Source organism: Notothenia rossii, assembly GCF_949606895.1.
Source record: "Notothenia rossii genome assembly, chromosome: 2".
NCBI lineage: Eukaryota > Metazoa > Chordata > Actinopteri > Perciformes > Nototheniidae > Notothenia > Notothenia rossii.
Window position 1 is genome coordinate 47322656 of NC_136904.1, and position 19749 is coordinate 47342404.

The window sequence follows — 19749 nt, forward strand, 5'->3', positions numbered from 1 at the left end:
ACAGCTTCGGTTCATGTTAATTTATAAACTCTTCAACTCGAACCGTAGTTATATTTTAAAACATTTTAGAAAGCCTTACGAAATATTTTAATGTACATTTTAATTTAAATGTGAAGGAATGTGTGTATAACAAAATACATCCGTCAAAAACAATACCTCGGTTATGGCTAGAAAGGATCCTTCTATTGTAAATATGACGTCACGTTCTCGTTGTAACTCTCGTTGTAATCGGAGCGGCTCGGAAACACATCTACAGCAGTAACATGATGCAACATACACATTAATGCAGCAGCAATATTAATAGAGAAACATCAGACATAATAGTAAAATACTGCAAGGGAACATTTTATTGCACCAGGAGCTATCTTGGGACTTTTACTGCGACAACGTTGACTTGCCTGTGAATAAAAAATAAACCATAGTGTTGGTGATCTACAGTGTTGTCATTCTTCTTTGAACACCAGCAAGACCACTTTTCAACAATCACACTCCCTGTCATTGACATAATTAATAGATAGTTTAGCTTCTCACCATCATTTGCTGTGGCCAACTGATGTTAACGATCCTAACTGAAAGGCTGCCTGCCAAACGTAAACATTCAGCCACGTGACATTCAGCCGAACTCTCGCGAGAGTTTTACACAAGACGGATCCTTTCTAGCCATAACCAAGATCCTCAGCTCGGTGATTCATGGTTTAGCCGCAATGCACGTTGGGAAATGGTGTTTATGCGATGTGAAATCCGAAAACATTTAAAAAAAAAATAATAATACTTTATTCCGAGTTTGCTTGCTTTTCTCTTTGGAGCTAATCACATAACGGCATTGTAATACATGGTTCGGCTGCATTACATATTACATATCTGCCGTAGTTATCTATTTATAGAGCCCTGATGAGAAGACTTCTATACAAACAGGAAGAACTGCCGCCAAAACTGAAAACGTGACGTGGATCACAAATATATCAGCCATTTAACAACATCTTAGATTTATTTTCACACAATATGTCTCCTTGCAATATCAACAGTAATTCGGCTGACTTTTATATTTGATCCAATTGGTAGATAGACAGTATTTACACCATAACGGTGCACAGCTGATAGACGGGCACCTAGTGGTTAAAGCGCGTTATTGAATTTTATTATTATTATTAACTAACAGAATAAGAGACCTGACAGGTGATGGTCAGACGTTGACCTGGCTGCACAGTCACAGAGGCTGGCTGTGTCAACTGTTCACACTTCACACCTGTACAAATACAAAAAAAAGTTATATGACAGATTATCCTGTTAAACAGCAGTATAATAAGTGTTGACTCACTTCCAGCTGCCAGCAGCAGCAGCAGCAGCAGCAGCAGCAGCAGCAGCAGCAGAGAGAACATGATGATGATGACTCTCATTTCATTTAATTTCAAACCTTTATTTATACAGGTGTATCCCATTGAGATCATTGATCTCTTTTTCAAGGGAGAACTGCTCAAGTAGGTTCCACATGAAACATAAAAACATAAACAGAACAACAAAAGGACATCATACAGCATCATTTACATAACTATCCACATAAACAGGTACCAATAGCTTCCGATTGAGTAGCATCCAACCGAGCTTTAAAAACATTTAGTGGCACCAGATTGCTCAGTTTCCATTTAATTTGCAGACTATTCCAAGACAGAGGAGCTGCGCATCTGAAAGCTGTCTTCCCTAAGACAGTCCTAGCAGTTGGCACATTTAATAAAACCAAAGCATTCGATCTCAGGCAGTAGCCACTTACAATTTTCCGTGAGATCAGGGAGCAGATATAAGATGGAAGTTTCCCTAACATGGCTTTGTATATAAAAATGTACCAGTGACTGAGCCTCCGTACAGTTAGTGAAAGCAAACCAGCCCTTGCATACAGGGTACAGTGATGGGTTAATGCTTTACAGTTTGTCACAAATCTCAGTGCACTGTGATACGCAGCATCTAACTTGACCAGGCAATTGGCAGGTGCATTCATATAGATCAAATCACCATAGTCCAGCACAGGTCAAAAGGTCACAGTGACTAGCCTTTTCCTGGCCTCAAGCAGAGAAACAGGACTTGTTCCTGTAGAAGAAACCTAGCCTAACCCTCAGCTTTTTAAGCAGGTTATTGACATGAAGTTTAGAAATGTGAGACAATCATCAAGCCAGATACCAAGGACTCTGAGAAGACGTGAGCTCCTGATCCCCTTTAATCTCCACTGACAGTCTCTTGTGAAGGCCTTATAACTGTATCACAATGGATATTACTGAGTTTGCATAGAACCAAACGTGTTCACGTGTGAATGTGAACATTAATAGAATATCACCTCCCATCTTCAGAGCAATCTGACTATTATAACATTAGCGTTAAGAAAGCTTAATTAAATATCTGCCACAACATAAGTAACTGGATCAAAGTAACAGTACAGTCCGCGGCATCACATCATAATGTATCATATATTTCCTTATCTGAGTCAGCTGAGCCGTATCTGGCCGTGCAACACTTACAGTGTCACATACTGTATGCAGAAGTATTATTTTAAGCAACACATTACGAAACACTCGAGTCAAATGTAATTAAAGTCAGATCGTGTCTTAGACGGGGCATATCATAAACCTGTTAATGTACGCATTCAAACACTTTTTCTTTTACCAGCTGTGTTCACCTTGCAGGTGCAGCTATGTGGCTTTTATCCTGGATAAAGTGTTTGAGTCATGGATGTTTAAAGTCTTCATATTTGTCTAATTATATAGTTGACTTTTCATTCAGGAAGTATGACGCGCTGCGCTGTCAGTACGCTTCTCCATGTTTGTGATTGGTCGAATGCTCCAAATACTACCCCTTTTATGTGAACGCGCACCTAACTAGATAGGACACGGCTGGCTTGAGCGATCCACTTGATAACCTGTGTCGTAGTGCCGTTTAGCGAGAGGGCGTATGTTTTGGATTAGGCCAACCGGCTAAGTCAAACATATCCAGGTTAGGTTGAACCAGTTTCGTGGTATACCCCCTGTAATTCCCTCAGTACAGACGACAGCAACGAGTTTTTAATTTACTGGCAGGATTTATTTGGTTCATCCAGACCGTGAAAACTGTAATCAAAAAACATAATACACAAATACAATAATCACTAGTCAAAATAATAACAAAACATACAGTAATATCCCAACATTGTCCTGGTAATGTCGTCACTTTCAATTAGGCTACTGTATACACAATACACTTTGGTTACATATAATTCAACAAAACACAAAGACCAATCTAACTAAGCCCAACATGTGTTAGCCCTTAGCTGTATAAAAACAATTTAATACAAACAAGAACAGAAAACACACACAAAAAACGTCAGCAAAATATACCTTATTATATATATATATATATATAATATATATATACATTGCATGAGGAAAATTGTGTAGCTTGGTATTACTCTGTACGATTGTTTATCTTGATGCTAAGAGCTATTTTGCAGATGCATCAGCACTGAAAAACATGTACTAAATCAGCGGACTTTTCGGATGAGTGTTACGCTAAAGTATGTCCTGACGGAAACAGGCGATATAAAAACAAAGGTTCCGCCTTAGAGAACTTTGGTTCCTACCAAAATAAATAACTCAGAAATACTGCGCTGACTGACACAGAGGCAGTTACACTCCCACCAAAACATATCACATGTATATGATTTTCTTCAAATATTGAGAGACAACATACTGCGTAGAAAAGATAAACAAAAAACTAAACTTCAGTCCTTGGCTTCCCAGAGAACGATCACCATGACTGCACCTGTAGTGAGACAGATAGAGAGAGAGAGGGGAGGAAAAGAAAGAGAGAGGCCGGAGTCTTCAGTCTGCTTCCATCAGCGTCACCGTCTTATGGATGGGCCTTTCCAGGTGGACAGGTTTGGAGATACGCTTTCCTTTCTCATCAAGGGTTGAGTCGCTGATGAGCAACTTGAGTCTTCGCACCTTCCCATCCTTTCCTGGGTACACTTCGATAACCTTTGCCATCCTCCACTGGTTACGTGGTGTAGTATCATCTTGTACAACATCGCCGACCTTTGCATTCCTGCGATCTTTGGTCCACTTCTGTCTCTGTTGGAGGCTCAGGAGGTACTCCTTCTTCCATCTTGTCCAGAAGTGGTTGGATAAGAATTGAACTCGACGCCATCTCTTGCGTAGGTATAGATCTTCCTTGACGAACTTCCCAGGAGGTGGAGCGAGTATCGTGGACTTCATGGTCAAAATGTGGTTTGGTGTCAGGGGCTCTGAACTGGATGAATCAGAAGCCACGCACCACTGCACACCGAGTGCTCTTTCCATGTGCAGTTCACCCAGTGCCATGTCCTTGTCTTTGGCAGCTGCAGCACATTCTTCTTTTGGGATTGTGTCTAGGACCTTCTTGCTGTTAGAGATAAACTTATGCAGCCGGAGTTTGCCTGTGCTGCAAAGCTCTCTTGCTTCTTTCACCAGTTGGATCGCTTGGTCTTCAGATGCTACACTTGACAATCCATCATCAACGTAGAAGTTCCGTTGAATGAACTTTATGGTGTCGTCACTAAAGTTTCCTTGTCCTTCAGCAGCGACATGCTTCAGCCCATAGTTGGCACAGCCAGGTGACGATGCTGCACCAAACAAGTGGATCTTCATCCGATAGATGGAAGGTTGGCTTTCGAGATCTCCATTGTCCCACCAAAGGAACCGCAGGTAATCTTGGTCTTCTGCCTTAACATGGAACTGGTGAAACATGCGTTCGATGTCACACATGATTGCCACAGGACCTCTTCGGAAGCGATACAGAACTCCCACCAAGGTGTTTGTCAACTCAGGACCCGTCAGGAGGTGGTCGTTCAAGGACGTTCCTTGGTACTTGGCGGAGCAATCGAAGACAACGCGTATCTTCCCAGGCTTTTGTGGATGATACACCCCATGATGCGGAATGTACCAAGCTGGAGCTTTGTGGATGTCTTCCTCCGGGACCTTTTCTGCATCTCCGCGTCTTATGGTCTCATCCATGAAGGTCTTGTAGTCTTTGTAGTACTGGTCGTTTCTTCTCAGCTTTCTTTCTAGGCACCTGAGACGATGGATAGCACAGATCTTATTATCAGGTAAGTTAGGTCTTTCTTTCTTGAATGGCAGCGGCATTTCGTAATGACCGTCGCTCTTTAACTTGATGCTCTTTTCCATTTTTGACAGGAACCTTAGATCTTCTTGAGAGATGGGGCTGGTCTCCGACGCTCTTTCAACGAAGTCAGACTCCAGCATCTTGATGACATCTGCAGGTAAGAGAACTTCTTTGATCTGTGTTCTACAGACATAGTGCACTTCCTTTGTGAGGTCTGAAGAGGACGGTAGACCTGGCATCACTTGCTTCACCATGACTTGGTGACTTATTCCAATTGCATCTCCATAGTTGAGACACCGGTTGCCATATCCCACTACACTCCAGCCCAAGTCTGTCTTCTGTGCAAACGGCTGGTGTTCCTCACCAGGCACCACTTGTCTTGGAACGAGGGCTTGGGCACAGTTGTAGCCAATTAACAGGCCGACATCACAGCTTTGCTGAGGAGCGATCTCATCTGCAATGTGTTCAAGATGAGGCCATGCTTTCGCCGTATCTGGTGTGGGAATATGGTCTCTGTTTGCAGGGATAAACTCTCTTGAGTAAGTCACTGGAAGAGTGATTATCTTGTCTGAATAAAAACCTCTAACTTGTAGACCAGCTAGCTTCCGACAGGACACGATTGTGTTTCTTGAAGCCAACGTGGAGAGGTTTAGCTGAACTGGTTCACTCTTAGCATTGAGAGCCTTCGCTGTCTCGTCAAGGATAAAGGTTGTGTCACTTTGTGTATCAAGGAGTGCGTACACCAGAACTTCACGACTTGGCACACTTGTAGATGACACCCACACTGGAATTATTGTGGAGGTATGAGTGTCTCCAACATTCTGGATGACTCTAAGTGCCGTCGCCTCACGTGATGGTCTCTCTGACTGGTCTTGTGACTGTTCATTCTTCCTTTCTTTGTACTCTTCTTTGTCTTTGTCACTGTACCTTGCTCTGTCAGATCTTGTAGACATCCTTTCTTCCTTGGTGCGATCGTCATGAAGACAAGTTGGGTGTCTTCTCTCACAGGTGTCGCAGCTGTCTCTTTCTCTAAAATCTTTAGATCGGTGGCCAAAATTGAGACAGCCAAAACACAATTTATTTTCTTGAACAAACTTGATTCGCTCCAAGATTGTCCCTTGCATAAACTTGTAACACCTTTGTAGACTGTGTCCTGCCTTCTCACAGAAGACACAGCTTGTGACGACGGCTTTCTCATCTGAGGTGGTTGCTAACACCTTTGCTCCAGGACCTCCGCTCTTTACACTCTTGTCTGGAATCCTTTCACTTGGCTTAAGAGCATGAAGAGATGTTATTGGGCTGCAAGCGATTTTAGCTTCACGTGTGAGAAACTTGACAAACTGGCTGAAGCTCGGGAACATGTGAGTGTCTTCTTCTGCTTTTATGACTTTCCTATTCCACCTTGAAGTCAACCAGTCTGGGAGTTTAGAGAGAATTTTCTGGTTCTCGTTGCAATCATTAAGTATTTCAAGACCTCTGATCTGAGACATGGCTGCCTCACAGCAGCGCAGGAAGTCGGCGAGTTCTTGAAGTTCCATACTGCCTTTGGAGCTTATCTTGGGCCACGCGTCGAGCTTCTCTCTGAAGGCCTTGGCGATGAGGAATGGATTGCCGTATCGCTCTTCTAGGATGTCCCATGCTGCATAATACGCTGGCTCTGTGCCAAGTAAAAAGTAGCTCTCTATGGCCCTTTTAGCAGATCCACCCACATACTTGCGTAGATAATATATCTTCTCTTCAGCTGGTATGTTCTTCCTGTCAACGAGCGTCTGAAAGGACACTTTCCAGTCGTTGAATCGGAGTGGGTCACCACTGAACACTGTAGGTTCAGGTAGAGGAATGCGACTCGCACTGATGGCTTCTGCGAGCGCTTTGACGAGAGCTGTTGTGCCATCTTCATATTTGTTTTCTTGCCTTGCTTATGCTCCAGCTGGTGGTGTAAAATGGTGCCGCAGCGGGCTAGTTTGAGGCTTGACTTCTTCTTCTTTCTTCACAGAGACACGATGGAGAAGATCATTTATAGTTTGAGGCTTGACTTCCTCTTCTTTCTTCACAGAGCCACGATGGAGAAGATAATTTATTTCTTCATCTGAGCCGTCGCCCTTAGTTGCCGGACATGAATGTATACTCTGGTCATATACTTGCTGTCGTGCCTCGGCAGCCTTTAGCTTCTTAATAGTCTCCAATCGATCTAGTTCTCTGCGCTTGGCTTCTAGCACTCTTTGTCTCTCTGCATTTTCAGCCTCTTGTTTGGCTTTTAGCTGAGCGGCTTCAACTTCCAGTCTCTGAAGCTCTTTAATATAATGCTCTTGCTCCAGCTGTACTTCTAAGGTGGCTTTGTTGGCAGCAACCTCAGCAGCTGCACTATTCCTGCTTGCAGAGGAGCACTTAGTGTGGCGAGAGCTAATGCCTGTCCTTCCTGAGGCTACAGACATTACCTCTTCAATGACTCGATGTTCTTCATGTCTTTGACTTGTAGTATGCCTATGGGCTGTAGCTTCCTCCCTTGCATCTATAAGGTCCATTGCATCCTTAACCATCTTCTTTGTTACTGTTTCACAGGTGTCAATTTTGCGACGTGTGTTAAGGTCAGGAACCTCAAGGCATTTCCAATCGTCATAAACGTCATTTAGACTCCTAGAGGTATTGCGTACTTTAGTAATTTGTCCATCTAGCAGGTTGTCTGAGCACTTTCCACTCAGCGCTTGGTTAGCTTCTTTAGTGGCATCCTTCCACTTCTCATAGCACACACTGAACCGATGTGCAACCTTTATTACTTGCTCATCATGCTGTTCTTGACCCTTTTCCGTCATTCTGCGGACTCTTTGGCCTAATGGTGGCTCTTCTGAGGAAGCGGGGTTGTCCACTATGATGCCTTCAGTCGCTTGTGGCTGCACGGTTGAGCTGTGCTCGTGCACACACTCTGTCTTGTCAGGTGCGTGTGACTCCATGTCTGGGAAATGTACATCTGCAATTGTGTGCTCTTCGCCATTTCGGGACATCTTACTTGCCTTACTGTTGTCATTCACTGCTCTTTGGTGCTGTCTTCGTGAGCAGTTAAGTTTTCACTGTAATTCCCTCAGTACAGACGACAGCAACGAGTTTTTAATTTACTGGCAGGATTTATTTGGTTCATCCAGACCGTGAAAACTGTAATCAAAAAACATAATACACAAATACAATAATCACTAGTCAAAATAATAACAAAACATACAGTAATATCCCAACATTGTCCTGGTAATGTCGTCACTTTCAATTAGGCTACTGTATACACAATACACTTTGGTTACATATAATTCAACAAAACACAAAGACCAATCTAACTAAGCCCAACATGTGTTAGCCCTTAGCTGTATAAAAACAATTTAATACAAACAAGAACAGAAAACACACACAAAAAACGTCAGCAAAATATACCTTAGTAGCTGCATTGCATGAGGAAAATTGTGTAGCTTGGTATTACTCTGTACGATTGTTTATCTTGATGCTAAGAGCTATTTTGCAGATGCATCAGCACTGAAAAACATGTACTAAATCAGCGGACTTTTCGGATGAGTGTTACGCTAAAGTATGTCCTGACGGAAACAGGCAATATAAAAACAAAGGTTCCGCCTTAGAGAACTTTGGTTCCTACCAAAATAAATAACTCAGAAATACTGCGCTGACTGACACAGAGGCAGTTACACCCCCCAGGACTTGTCCTGACTGAGCACAGGCACCTGTAGCCTTGGCTACTGTGCTCTCAGTGTTTTGTCTCCCTGTTCCTGCCTATTGGCGTCAGCTGATAGAGGTGTTGGTTTTATCTTGTTATGCACAATGTTGATTCTTCTCTCAGAACTAGCTAAATATGGGTCTGGGGTAGAGATCTTCAGAATTGATTTGGCATCTTTTGTGTCAATTCGTGGCACACAACATGTCTTGTGAATAAACCATCAGTTTGCCATCAAAGTTCCTGCTCTCCTCGTGTCTCTCTGACTCCTGTTTCCATTGCTTCAGAAGTTTCCATCGCATATGAAAGATTTTTACATGTTTGTAAATTATTTTGGTTTCAGTGTCTGTGTTTCACATGGGTGAACAGTATATTTATATGTTATGGAACGAAATACAATGTCAGATTAGGGGAAAGTTAGGGGAGTGCATGTTAATGTGTCTGGAGGTGGCGTGTTCCAAAAGTGTTTGGGTTTGTCTGCCGTGTGTGGGCTGCGTTCCATTTCAAATTGCCGCCTGTACAATGTATGCACCAGTCTGTGATATCCCGATGTGCAGGCCCGCCCCTCCATACACGCCGATCACACAGACTGCGTCTGCCTCTCGCCCTCATCTTGTGGAGGGAGCCTCATCTGATGCGCAAATGCGGCGCAATTGAGCGCGCCACAGTTTCTGCTGCGAGGCTCCACTAGCTGTAATCGGCTTGGTGTGTCCAGGGTTTACACACCACCCCCCCGTCGACGCTCGCGAGGGCCTCATCACATCACAGCCCTGCCGATGTGATATAATGTATAGGACCTTTTTCCTCATGGGTGTCATTCACAACAGACCAATCATGACAGTTTTAGAGAATGAGTTTGTATGGATACACTTAAAACATATTTGTATTTGTCTTGGCTTCAGCTCACTGATAACATAAGAACACAAATAGGCACAACACTTTCATAGATTTTTTTTTTTTATATGTATTTTATTACTCCAAAGTAGAAAAAAAAAAGTCAGCCATATTTAACTGGAAAAATTTTCCTTTGGCTCCCAGGAATTTTTCCACTTCGCCCCACTGTAAAACAGAAACAGTCAATCAATCAATCAATCAATGTTTATTTATATAGCCCAATATCACAAATGTTACATTTGTCTCAGTGGACTTCACAGTTTGTACAGAATATCAGTATGACAATACTGACACATCAAAAAGTATTACTTTTTGGAATATGTAGTTCTACATAGGCCTGTCGCGATAATCGATAAATTGACTTATCGTACGATAAATAAAAATGGACTCGATAACTTTTCTGAGCTCGATAAATTGCCGTTTACATAAAGATGTGACCAGCAATTTAGCCTGGAGCGCTGTGGCTGCCAGGCGCGCTGTGAGGGGCGGGGCTGACACACAGCCAGGTCAGGACACTCCGCCTGCACGTGCAGCAGCGTAGCAGCCAAATTAATAATATAGCGACAAGCGGGAGACAACGTGTGACTTACTCGCGGGGAATTTAAAGTGAAATGGAATTTTTTACAAAACCTAACGACACATCTCGATTCTCCGGTGTGGCAGTATTTTGGATTCAAACCAAATCAACGAGGCGAACCTACGGACTTGAATGAGCCGGGCGGTGTGTCGCATTGGTTTAAAAAAGGTAGCGACAAAAGCAGGCAATACCACGCATTTTAAACCACCTAAAACACAACCACCCCATTCCGTTCCCAGCTGGGAGCTAACACGGCAGCTGGAGATGGAGAGCCCCCGCCCCGCCCGACAATGCAAACATGTTGGTGTTCCTTGCTCGAAAACTTAGAAAAACAGATTTGGATATGGCCTGTTGAGGCATCTGGGCCTTTGACAGTGGACTGTACACTTGACTGTTGTTTTAAGGAGTTTTTTTTTGCTTGTGAGATAATGTGTGCTCATATTTATTTATTTATTTATATATATATATATATATATATATATGAGAGAGAGAGAGCTCTGTTTTCCAGCCTGACTATTTAATTTATTGTTTTGGTTGTGGGTGATTTAATTAATTTATTATAATTTAATTAATTTGTTTTATTTATTAATTTATATATTTTAATATTATTTCACATTTCATTTGCAATGTTGAATGTTCAATAAAAAGTTATGTTTGAAAGGATGTACTTGAATTATTATTATATATTATCATTATGTCTAAAATGGTCTTAAAACGGTGCCGACAATATTATCGTTTATCGCAATAATTTCCAGAAAATGTTATCGTCCAACAAAATTAATTATCGTGACAGGCCTAGTTCTACAGTATGTTGACAATGCTATTTCAAATGAGAAGATATACTAAGTCACTCAAAAATATCATGATGAAAGTGCAGTATAATGTATATATTTATATATAACACGTACATCATATATAATACAAGGTACATTTTTTATTTCAAAGTCAATGTTTCATTTGACCAATTCTTTGAATTTGCTGTCTTATCAATGCCCAAACATACAGCACTAAACTTAGACAACTGCCTGCAATACTGCACACAGAAATAATACTACTTATTACTACCAACTATACTTATAGTATAATTGTTAAGAACAAATGTAACAAGTCAGTAATTACAAAAGAGATCAAATACCATCCAGCCTCACATATCAATCATTTAACCTTTAGTGATATTGATCAATGATAAACTCTATTGTATATTTTAATTTCTATTTCAATGTAGGCTACTTCCCTGCTTATGTGTTACAATCAGACAGCGTTTCTAGGGCGCGATGTCTGAATGACGAAGGGCAGAGAACTTGGATGTCTTACTTTATGGCGCAAACGTCTGATAGAGCCATTGATGACATGGCTCCCCACCCCCATGTGATCAACTAAATTCAATTTACTGCTGAGGAACCCAAAATGTTTAAGTTAGTGATCTCAGGGTTGATGAAGTTGGTTGGTAAGACTACTTTGTGGCCCCTGTTCTGCCAGACCCATCAGCTACACTGAAGGAAACTTCAGATTAGATACATACCATCCAGAGCAAGACTGCCACTGCACCAACACCTCGGTATGGCCCTGAGTAAAGAAACACAGATTTTAGGTAAACTTCATTTTTTTCAAATGTCATACATGTAAATACAAAAAGTCCAGTGAAATCAAATTATAATTTGAAATCATAGTAGGTAAGATTAACTCAAACATATGAAGGACTGTAACATAGTCAATAGCATTTTCCCCATCAGTTTAATATTTTGGAATACTATTATTATTTAAAAAAATATTTGTACTGCCAAGAATAGGAATTCACCTACAAAGGATTACAAGAAAAAATGTAATATACAAATAAATGGCTGGACATGATGCATTAATGCGACATGAAGCATTACACAAGTACCTCAACCTTAAATTAATAATAAATTATTGTTACTGTAATTTCAATATTTACATTAGCAGTCATGCTTAAGACTGAAACACTCCTTTTAAACAAAGTATATGAAAATCCAATAAGATAAGACTTGGTTCCACGGAAACATTATTGTCATTGTTTATTTATTTAAAAATATTTTCTAAACAAACCTCCCTGATTCGTTCCCTCAGTAGTTTTTTGTAGGGGAAAGTGTCTGACCCTTGATGAATGGGACATTCTGCAAGGAATTAAAAGATGGTAATAAGTTGAAGTTCAGCAATAACCTCCTAAACATTGCCTAACATCACATTGTGCTCAATTAAACTGTTCAAAATGGCACTGAGACTTTTGATACTGCAAAGTCTTAAACAAAACAAAAGGTGGTGTATTCTAATTGTACCGATGATTGTTTTCTCTCTCTTTAACTAATTCAATGTGCAAAATCAAACACAGTTTCAGTCGATGTAAATAAGATAATTACTAATTAACCCGCACATACCATTAATTGCCACTTTATTCCTCGTTGGTCTTCTTTTCTGTGAGGAAGACACTGAGGAGAGAGCAGGAGTCAGCCCGGAGGAGAGAGCAGGAGTCAGGCCGGAGGAGAGAGCAGGAGTCAGGCCGGAGGAGAGAGCAGGAGTCAGGCCGGAGGAGAGAGCAGGAGTCAGCCCGGAGGAGAGAGCAGGAGTCAGGCCGGAGGAGAGAGCAGGAGTCAGGCCGGAGGAGAGAGCAGGAGTCAGGCCGGAGGAGAGAGCAGGAGTCAGCCCGGAGGAGAGAGCAGGAGTCAGCCCGGAGGAGAGAGCAGGAGTCAGGCCGGAGGACACAGGAGTGAGGAAGAGAGTGAACTCAGTGTCAGTCTCGGTGGTAAGAGGTACAGACAAGTCTGATCCTGGGTCTGCGGCCATTTCTGCTTGTGTGGTTGAAGGGCCCTCAGGTTCAACTGCCAAAGTCACTATTGAGAAGAAAAAAAAGTAGACGCATGGTGAATAAATGACCAAGTATAATCCGCCATATACATTTATAGTCTGAGTAATTACAGCTAAAAATGAAACAGCGGAACATCAGTGATTCTGTGTTACAATGGCGTTTGTTAGCAACCAGGAAATGACACCAGTAAGGACAAACAGATGAGAATGCTGCGTGGGGTCTGGGTGCCGTGTTGGCGGGACGTTGGGGGGCTCGCTGCTCCGCCCTTTGAGGCTCGAGGAGCAGACAGTGTGAGCTGGATTACTGGTGTTGTTTCCTGGTTGCTGCGTGGGGTCTGCGAGACAGCGAGGAACTCAGCCTGAGCGCACACACACACACACACTCACATCCAGGCTGTGAGTGTGAGTGCGTGTGTGCGTGAGGAGATCCACGGAGCCTCGGCTGAGAAAAGATAAGGCTGAGTGAGTGTGTGTGAGCCGGTACGTCACTATGCCCGTTACGTCACTATACTCAGGAAGATTTTTTTTTGAAAAAGAGCAGCATAGACAGGTATTTTCTGTGTTAGAGTTTTACTCGCTACAGGGTGTACTTTGAGGGTTTGTGACTCTGCAGACCGTTTACATGCAGGAAAAGCTTCATAACACACAAGGGGACGGGTAATAACCAGAAAAGCATGACATGGGCCCTTTAACTGACAAAACAAGACATAACGACATATTTTTACTACTTGGTAAACAGTGATTCACATTTTTTTACATTAATTTACAAAAAATGTTAACAGATACATTGCTGAAATATAGCATGCAGATTTGTATACTTTACCATTAATAAGGCTTTCGTAAATCCTCTTTATGGTAACAAGTGCATTGTTACCATCTTCTGTCTCGATTTGCCATGGACAGATGCAATCGGCCACAAAACCATTTGTGCCTCTCTTGGCAAGAAGGAGGATGGGACGCCGATCTAACATTTTCCATTTGTGGAGCTGGAACACAATGGACACAAAAAAACAAGAAATATTATGTACACAACAGCTCTAAACATCATCACACACCTAAAGCCATTATAACTCCATTTATTTTGCCTAAGTGAAAAATGCACTGATGTGATACGTGTGCACATTGAGGAAGGCACCCCACAATTAACCAGGTGTGATTTTAGACCCCTTTTAGGGGTGCCCCTAAAAAAGAACTGTAAAAAAAAAAGAAGTTTATCGAGCTCGGGTTCACTTTGAGTTTTTTTTACATGGGCATAGTTCTTTTTATATGGGTTAGGGATGCCAGCGATTATTCTATTTTTCGAATATTCTTTATAGTCTCCATAATCGAAAATTATTTTTAAAATTCGATTTTATTTATATATAGCCTATTTTTATTATTATTTATGTTTTTCTTTTTTTTCCTGGCTTAGTTTGAATTCGGCGGCGAATAATCGATTAATATTCGCCAGGGCTGTCCGATTTTGATCATGGTCAGTTTCTGGCATCCCTAATATGGGTCCATTTAACTCTCACATTCAGATATCTGAATAAGCTACATTTAGCTTTGAAACATGTCAGCAAGCTATAACCTATATAATTTCAGGTTCAAAGTTCTGCATTAACAGCACTTCAGATGTAAAGCTGGTGTAACAGGGGAATTTTGAAATGACTGTTCGAACACGGCTCAAAGTCAGAGACTCTGGTAAGCTTAATGAAAGTGCTTTTAAGGGCCTCTTTATTAATACTAACTCTTTCCAGGTCTTGATTGTCTTTCAAGCACTATATTAATATGGGCTGGTTTTGATTCTGTGACATTCTTGGTTTTACCATTTATTCAAAAATGTATATGATATTTCATTTATTTTACTTTTGGAAACCATAGTCACATAATTATGTGTTTTCCATACTATGAAGTTCCAAAATAAAATATAAAACACCAAAATGCAGGTTTTTTTGTAAGATATAATTAGAAAAACATGTACATTGAAGCTCTGATTCTAGGAATTACCACTGGCCTGAACTATGTTACTTCTGGTTAAGAAATAATGTTTTACTAAAACTGGGTGCTTGCAAGTACAAACATACGGAGCCCCCAAGGGGACATGGGGAAGAAAAAATAAATAAAAATGTTTTGCGAGATATCGCAAAACCTTTGCGATATCTCGCAAATGTTTTGCGAGATCTCGCAAAACCCCTTTGCGAGATCTCGCAATACTTTTGCGAGATCTCGCAATACTTTATCCCGCAAAAATGTTCGTTTAGCGCAATGTACTTCCGGCCGGTTCAGTTTGGCAACCTACAGTACTCTGGGGCAGCTTGTAACAGATGAAAGAGTCATGGAGGAGGATTTGGAAAGCTTTCTTCGCTCGAGAGAGGTCCCACAAGAGGACATCATGAAAATGCAAAGTGACAAGGTGCGTAGAACATTCATTCAATTCACGGAATAAGTTACCGTAACAGCACAGAGCCTGGAAAAGTCAAACACTTTATAAGTAATATGGAGGTAGCATGGCAGTTAAAAAATCCTTCTGTAAAACGTTTAATGCTGAATTCTGAATTTGATAAGCGCCGTTTGTTTACAAGTTAAGTGTTAGGGTGCTAGGTAGCAAGCTAGTGGTTGTTGGTAATGTATTAGTTATTTTATTTTTGCAGGTTGACAAGGCAGTGCTAACCATCATGAATGATGAACAAATGGCAAAGTATATCACTTCATATGGTGACCGAGTAGCTGTCCTCTCCTTCTGTCAACAAACAAAGCGCAGCACAGATAAAGAAACTCTTCTACAGACATTAAGAGATAAAATAGGAGCACGGAAAAGTAAATCAAAAACAAAAGGAGCATTGTGTGGTGCATCAGGTGTGTTTCAAAAAGAAGGTGAAGGGATGTCAAGACGAAGAAATAACGCAGCAGAAAAGACTACCAGGAAGATTGAAATTGGATGGCTTCATTTTCACAATAAGGAATACCAACAAGTGAGGACCTGCAATGGCGGGGGAACAAGACATGCATCGGTGGAAAAAACAACAACTGTTGCTCAGCTTTTGGAAATGGGAAAGAAGCTATTCTTCCCAAATGGCCACTCAACAAAAGGGCGAGTTGAAGACTTCACCTTTGATGTCTGTGATTTTAAAAGAAACCAGATCCCTTCAGATGACACTGTTGGCAGACTTTATGAACAAACTAAACTGAAGCTGCTTAGATTTTACATATCCACAAAAGAAGAAGCCCACCCAAAAGATCAATCCCCATCTGAGGTAGAAACAGTTAGAGAAGATTCCTTATCTGCAGATTCATCTGTTGCCATCACTGAGGGAGCAGACTCACATGGATCTGTTGATGCAGATGAATTGATTACAGATCTGCCAGAACATGGATATTCATCTGACAGCGACAATAGCGATCAGGTTTGTGGCAGTAGGAAATATAAAGTCACTTTAATGACAGGGACAGATGGAAAGAGATAGTGCTTGAAGATTAAACTTCAGGTAATAACTAAATAAAGAAATGATGTACATGGATTTCATAAAACAGAAAGGTTCCATTGTGTGCCATCAGTCACCACAGTTAGTCAGCAACTTTCTACATAGCTATAGTTATGGTAGGGCTATTTAGCACACGCTTTTGTCCAAGGCGTTACCAACATACTTTCACCTCTGTATGTTTCAATTTTTCCAGGACTTTGTTGTTGACATGTGTGGTCAGATGCATACATTTCTTTTTGTTGCATATTTTTTTGCTATTTCATACTTTTATTAGTAATGCTTTGAAACATATCACTTATCTTAGAGACTCTGAGGGAAGATTGAAGAATATCTAAAAGTTATTGCACAGTACCTTTATGCTTAATAGGCTAATGTGTAGTCATATGTATTTTTTTGCACACCATTTGATATTAATTGTGAAACATGTTTTTCTCCCTGCCATTATTACAAATTACTGCTGACAACAAAAGTTGTTTTTTTGTAGCATTTCCAGATACAACCAAGATCCAAAAAACAAAGATCAACCTCTGACACTGTGACAGCAGAAGGTCCAAGGCAATCACATCGCTCCCATTCAACCCCAACAGACGAGGCAGATACACTTGTATGGGATCCGGAAGATGATCTTTGGGGAGCAGGTGGTGATGAGATAGTTGTGATAAAATGGAATGACGTCACACATGAGGATGTCACTCAGGTAATGTGATCAGGAAAGTGTTTGGGTAAGGGGGTAGAAATGCAAATATATGTATTAAAACCAAACCAGTAAACACAGAAAAGATTGAGAAATGTATTGCTACTTCAATTCAATCAATTACATACTGTAGTTTTTTGTTGGATTTCAATAGTCAGTAAATTCGATTCAATTTATAGAAAAAGTCAAATGTGCATTCCTACTTTGAAAAAAATGTACCATGTCCTTTTATTTTTATGGCATATGTATTCTGTTCCCCGATTATTCTTTGGACACACGAATGAAATAACCTACAGTGCTGTGAAACGCTTACTGTACTTACTGAAATGTTAGCTCACCCCTTGTATATTTAGAGCTTCATTTTGCCACAGCATATTGATTAACATTTAATAGTTTATGCTGCTTTAGAACCTTTCACATTTCAACAAACCAAACAAGACCTGATGAAAACCTGTGGAATTCCACAAAGATTTTAATTTTGCTCATAAGCTCATAACTCATGGTGGCATGCACAACTTCACAATTCTCCTTTTTTTGCGATAATTTCTATATCAAACTACCATTTGTTGTGTATAGTGGTATAGCAAAGTCATGTACAACTTGTATTAAAATAAATGGTGTTATTTAGCAAGCTGCAGTAGAAGTGGAAAGCAACAGAGTCCTTTTGACTTGTGATTGTGCAGTAGTTTTTATAAACACGTACAAGTATTTCTGGTTTTAAATAGAAGATGATGTTGAAGACTATTACGGAAATACTTTTGTAAATTACGGTCTGCAACAACGTCTAAGACTTCAAAGTGTCTGCTGTCAATTAATAACATACTTAATTCATCCTTCAGAGTGCGGAGATGAATGGAGTACCAATGCAGGATTTACTACTCCCCTTGTCCTCTGATTTTGGCCTGCCTTCGGCACATGTGTCCATACATGAGGATACAGTGCAAACATTACAGGTAAGATGCATCACTGCAAGAAACCCTGAACACATCCTTTAAACTACCGGTCTTGTAAGATTTCACATAACTGTGGCCTGTAAAACATTTGTATACTGTCCTGAGAGCTCTGGAGGAGCTCGGTCAGGTATAAAAAAAGTAACTTTGATGATTTTTATACTGAAGTTTTCAGTGTTACCTCGGCTTTGAATTGGAGACAACAAATAGAAAGTCTGTGTTATAAACTGGAGGTGTGGTGGAGTTGGAAAGAAGGTCTTGTAAAAAATAGCTTTTGAGTTGCATTATTGGAAAAACATAGAATCCAATATTATATGGACCTTGATTCATACTCAACATTTAAACAATTAGGACATTTTGGCCTCTGCTTCATTCATTGACCAATCTTTTTGTGTGTGTTTGTATGATTCGTTCTTCTACTACAGGATTTGCTTTTAAATTCGAGCAGCCAACTATCCCCATCAACCTCAGCTGAAGGCTCAGGAAATCCAGAGAGCACGCGATGTGCATCAATTCACAGGACAAAGGTTGTTGAAGATCTTTTGGCTGTATTTATGGACAGTAGCATAATACATTTGACTCTAAAGATGGACTTTGTAAATGAAAAAGCTATTGATGATAATGGAGTATCAAGGGAGGTTTACACTGCATTCTGGGAGCAATTTCTTGAAACGTGTGAAGGGGAAGCAGAGCGAGTTCCAAGGCTGAGGCCAGATTTCTGTGAGGCTGAATGGCAAGCAGTTGGACGGATCTGGGTGAAAGGATTACTGGACCATGGTGTCATGCCAGTGAGGCTATCAAAGGCTTTCATTTTAGCCTGCATTCATGGAGTCGACTCCGTTGATGTAGACATCCTGATGACATCGTTTCTCAACTACCTCTCTCCTGTTGAGAGATCAGCTGTGGAGAAGGCTCTCCAGGGCACAATGGAGGAGAGTGATGAAGAGGACTTGCTCGACCTTTTCACAAGGATGGGTTCCCATTTCCTACCGGCAAAGAACAACATGGAGCCTGCCATCGAAACAATGGCTCATAAAGCCATTCTCCAAGAGCCAAAGTATATCGTCGATTGCTTCTTGACACCCATGTCACTTGTACAGCTGAAACTGCCTGACAAGGACAGTGTGTTGTCTCTGTATGAGAAGAAGAAAGCCACAGGCAGAAGAGTGTCCCAACTGTTTGAAACAACCAACGTGGTGCTGTCTCAGAGAGAACAGACCACTTTCAACCACCTCCAACGATATGTGAAAAATGCTGACCAAGCCAAAGCTGAAAAAATCCTGCGTTTCTGCACTGGTTCTTCTGTCATATGTGTTGACAGAATTGGGGTGTGCTTTAATGCTGAAACTGGGCTCAGCAGAAGGCCTGTTGCTCATACCTGTGGAGCTATCCTTGAAATACCGTGTACCTACAGCTCTTTCCCTGAATTTCGCACGGAGTTTGACAATATCCTGTCCAGCAACTACTTTGAAATGGATATCCTTTGAACTTGAGAGCAGTCATTATCAGGCCTGATA

At 41.1% G+C, this 19749-nt stretch overlaps 2 protein-coding genes and 1 long non-coding RNA gene across 3 annotated transcripts in view; 1 reads left to right on the forward strand and 2 right to left on the reverse strand.

Moving 5' to 3' along the window:
- Window positions 1-8223: 8223 nt before the first annotated feature.
- Window positions 8224-8775, reverse strand: LOC307028959. Its single transcript, XR_013805179.1, has 2 exons — window positions 8539-8775; window positions 8224-8271 (listed from the first exon to the last, which is right to left on the reverse strand). It is a non-coding gene; the product is annotated as an uncharacterized lncRNA (long non-coding RNA).
- A 1062-nt stretch (window positions 8776-9837) lies between these two features.
- The window catches only part of LOC307029621 (uncharacterized protein), a gene marked incomplete at its 3' end in the record, with an annotated part of 31099 nt that continues 21187 nt past the window's right edge, over window positions 9838-19749 (reverse strand). Inside the window, exons 3-7 of the mRNA XM_079665702.1 lie at window positions 13948-14110; window positions 12698-13150; window positions 12369-12436; window positions 11824-11867; window positions 9838-9889 (exon numbers count right to left, since the gene is read on the reverse strand). Of these exons, the coding sequence (XP_079521828.1) occupies window positions 9838-9889; window positions 11824-11867; window positions 12369-12436; window positions 12698-13150; window positions 13948-14110 (780 nt within the window). The remainder of the gene's footprint in view (window positions 9890-11823; window positions 11868-12368; window positions 12437-12697; window positions 13151-13947; window positions 14111-19749) is intronic.
- Window positions 15197-19719, forward strand: LOC307027906 (uncharacterized protein; the record flags this gene model as incomplete). The annotated part of the gene is made up of 5 exons (XM_079662600.1): window positions 15197-15519; window positions 15758-16510; window positions 17073-17285; window positions 18122-18235; window positions 18820-19719. The coding sequence occupies exons 1-5, from the start codon at window positions 15232-15234 to the stop codon at window positions 19717-19719; spliced, it is 2268 nt and encodes a 755-aa protein (XP_079518726.1). The 5' UTR covers window positions 15197-15231.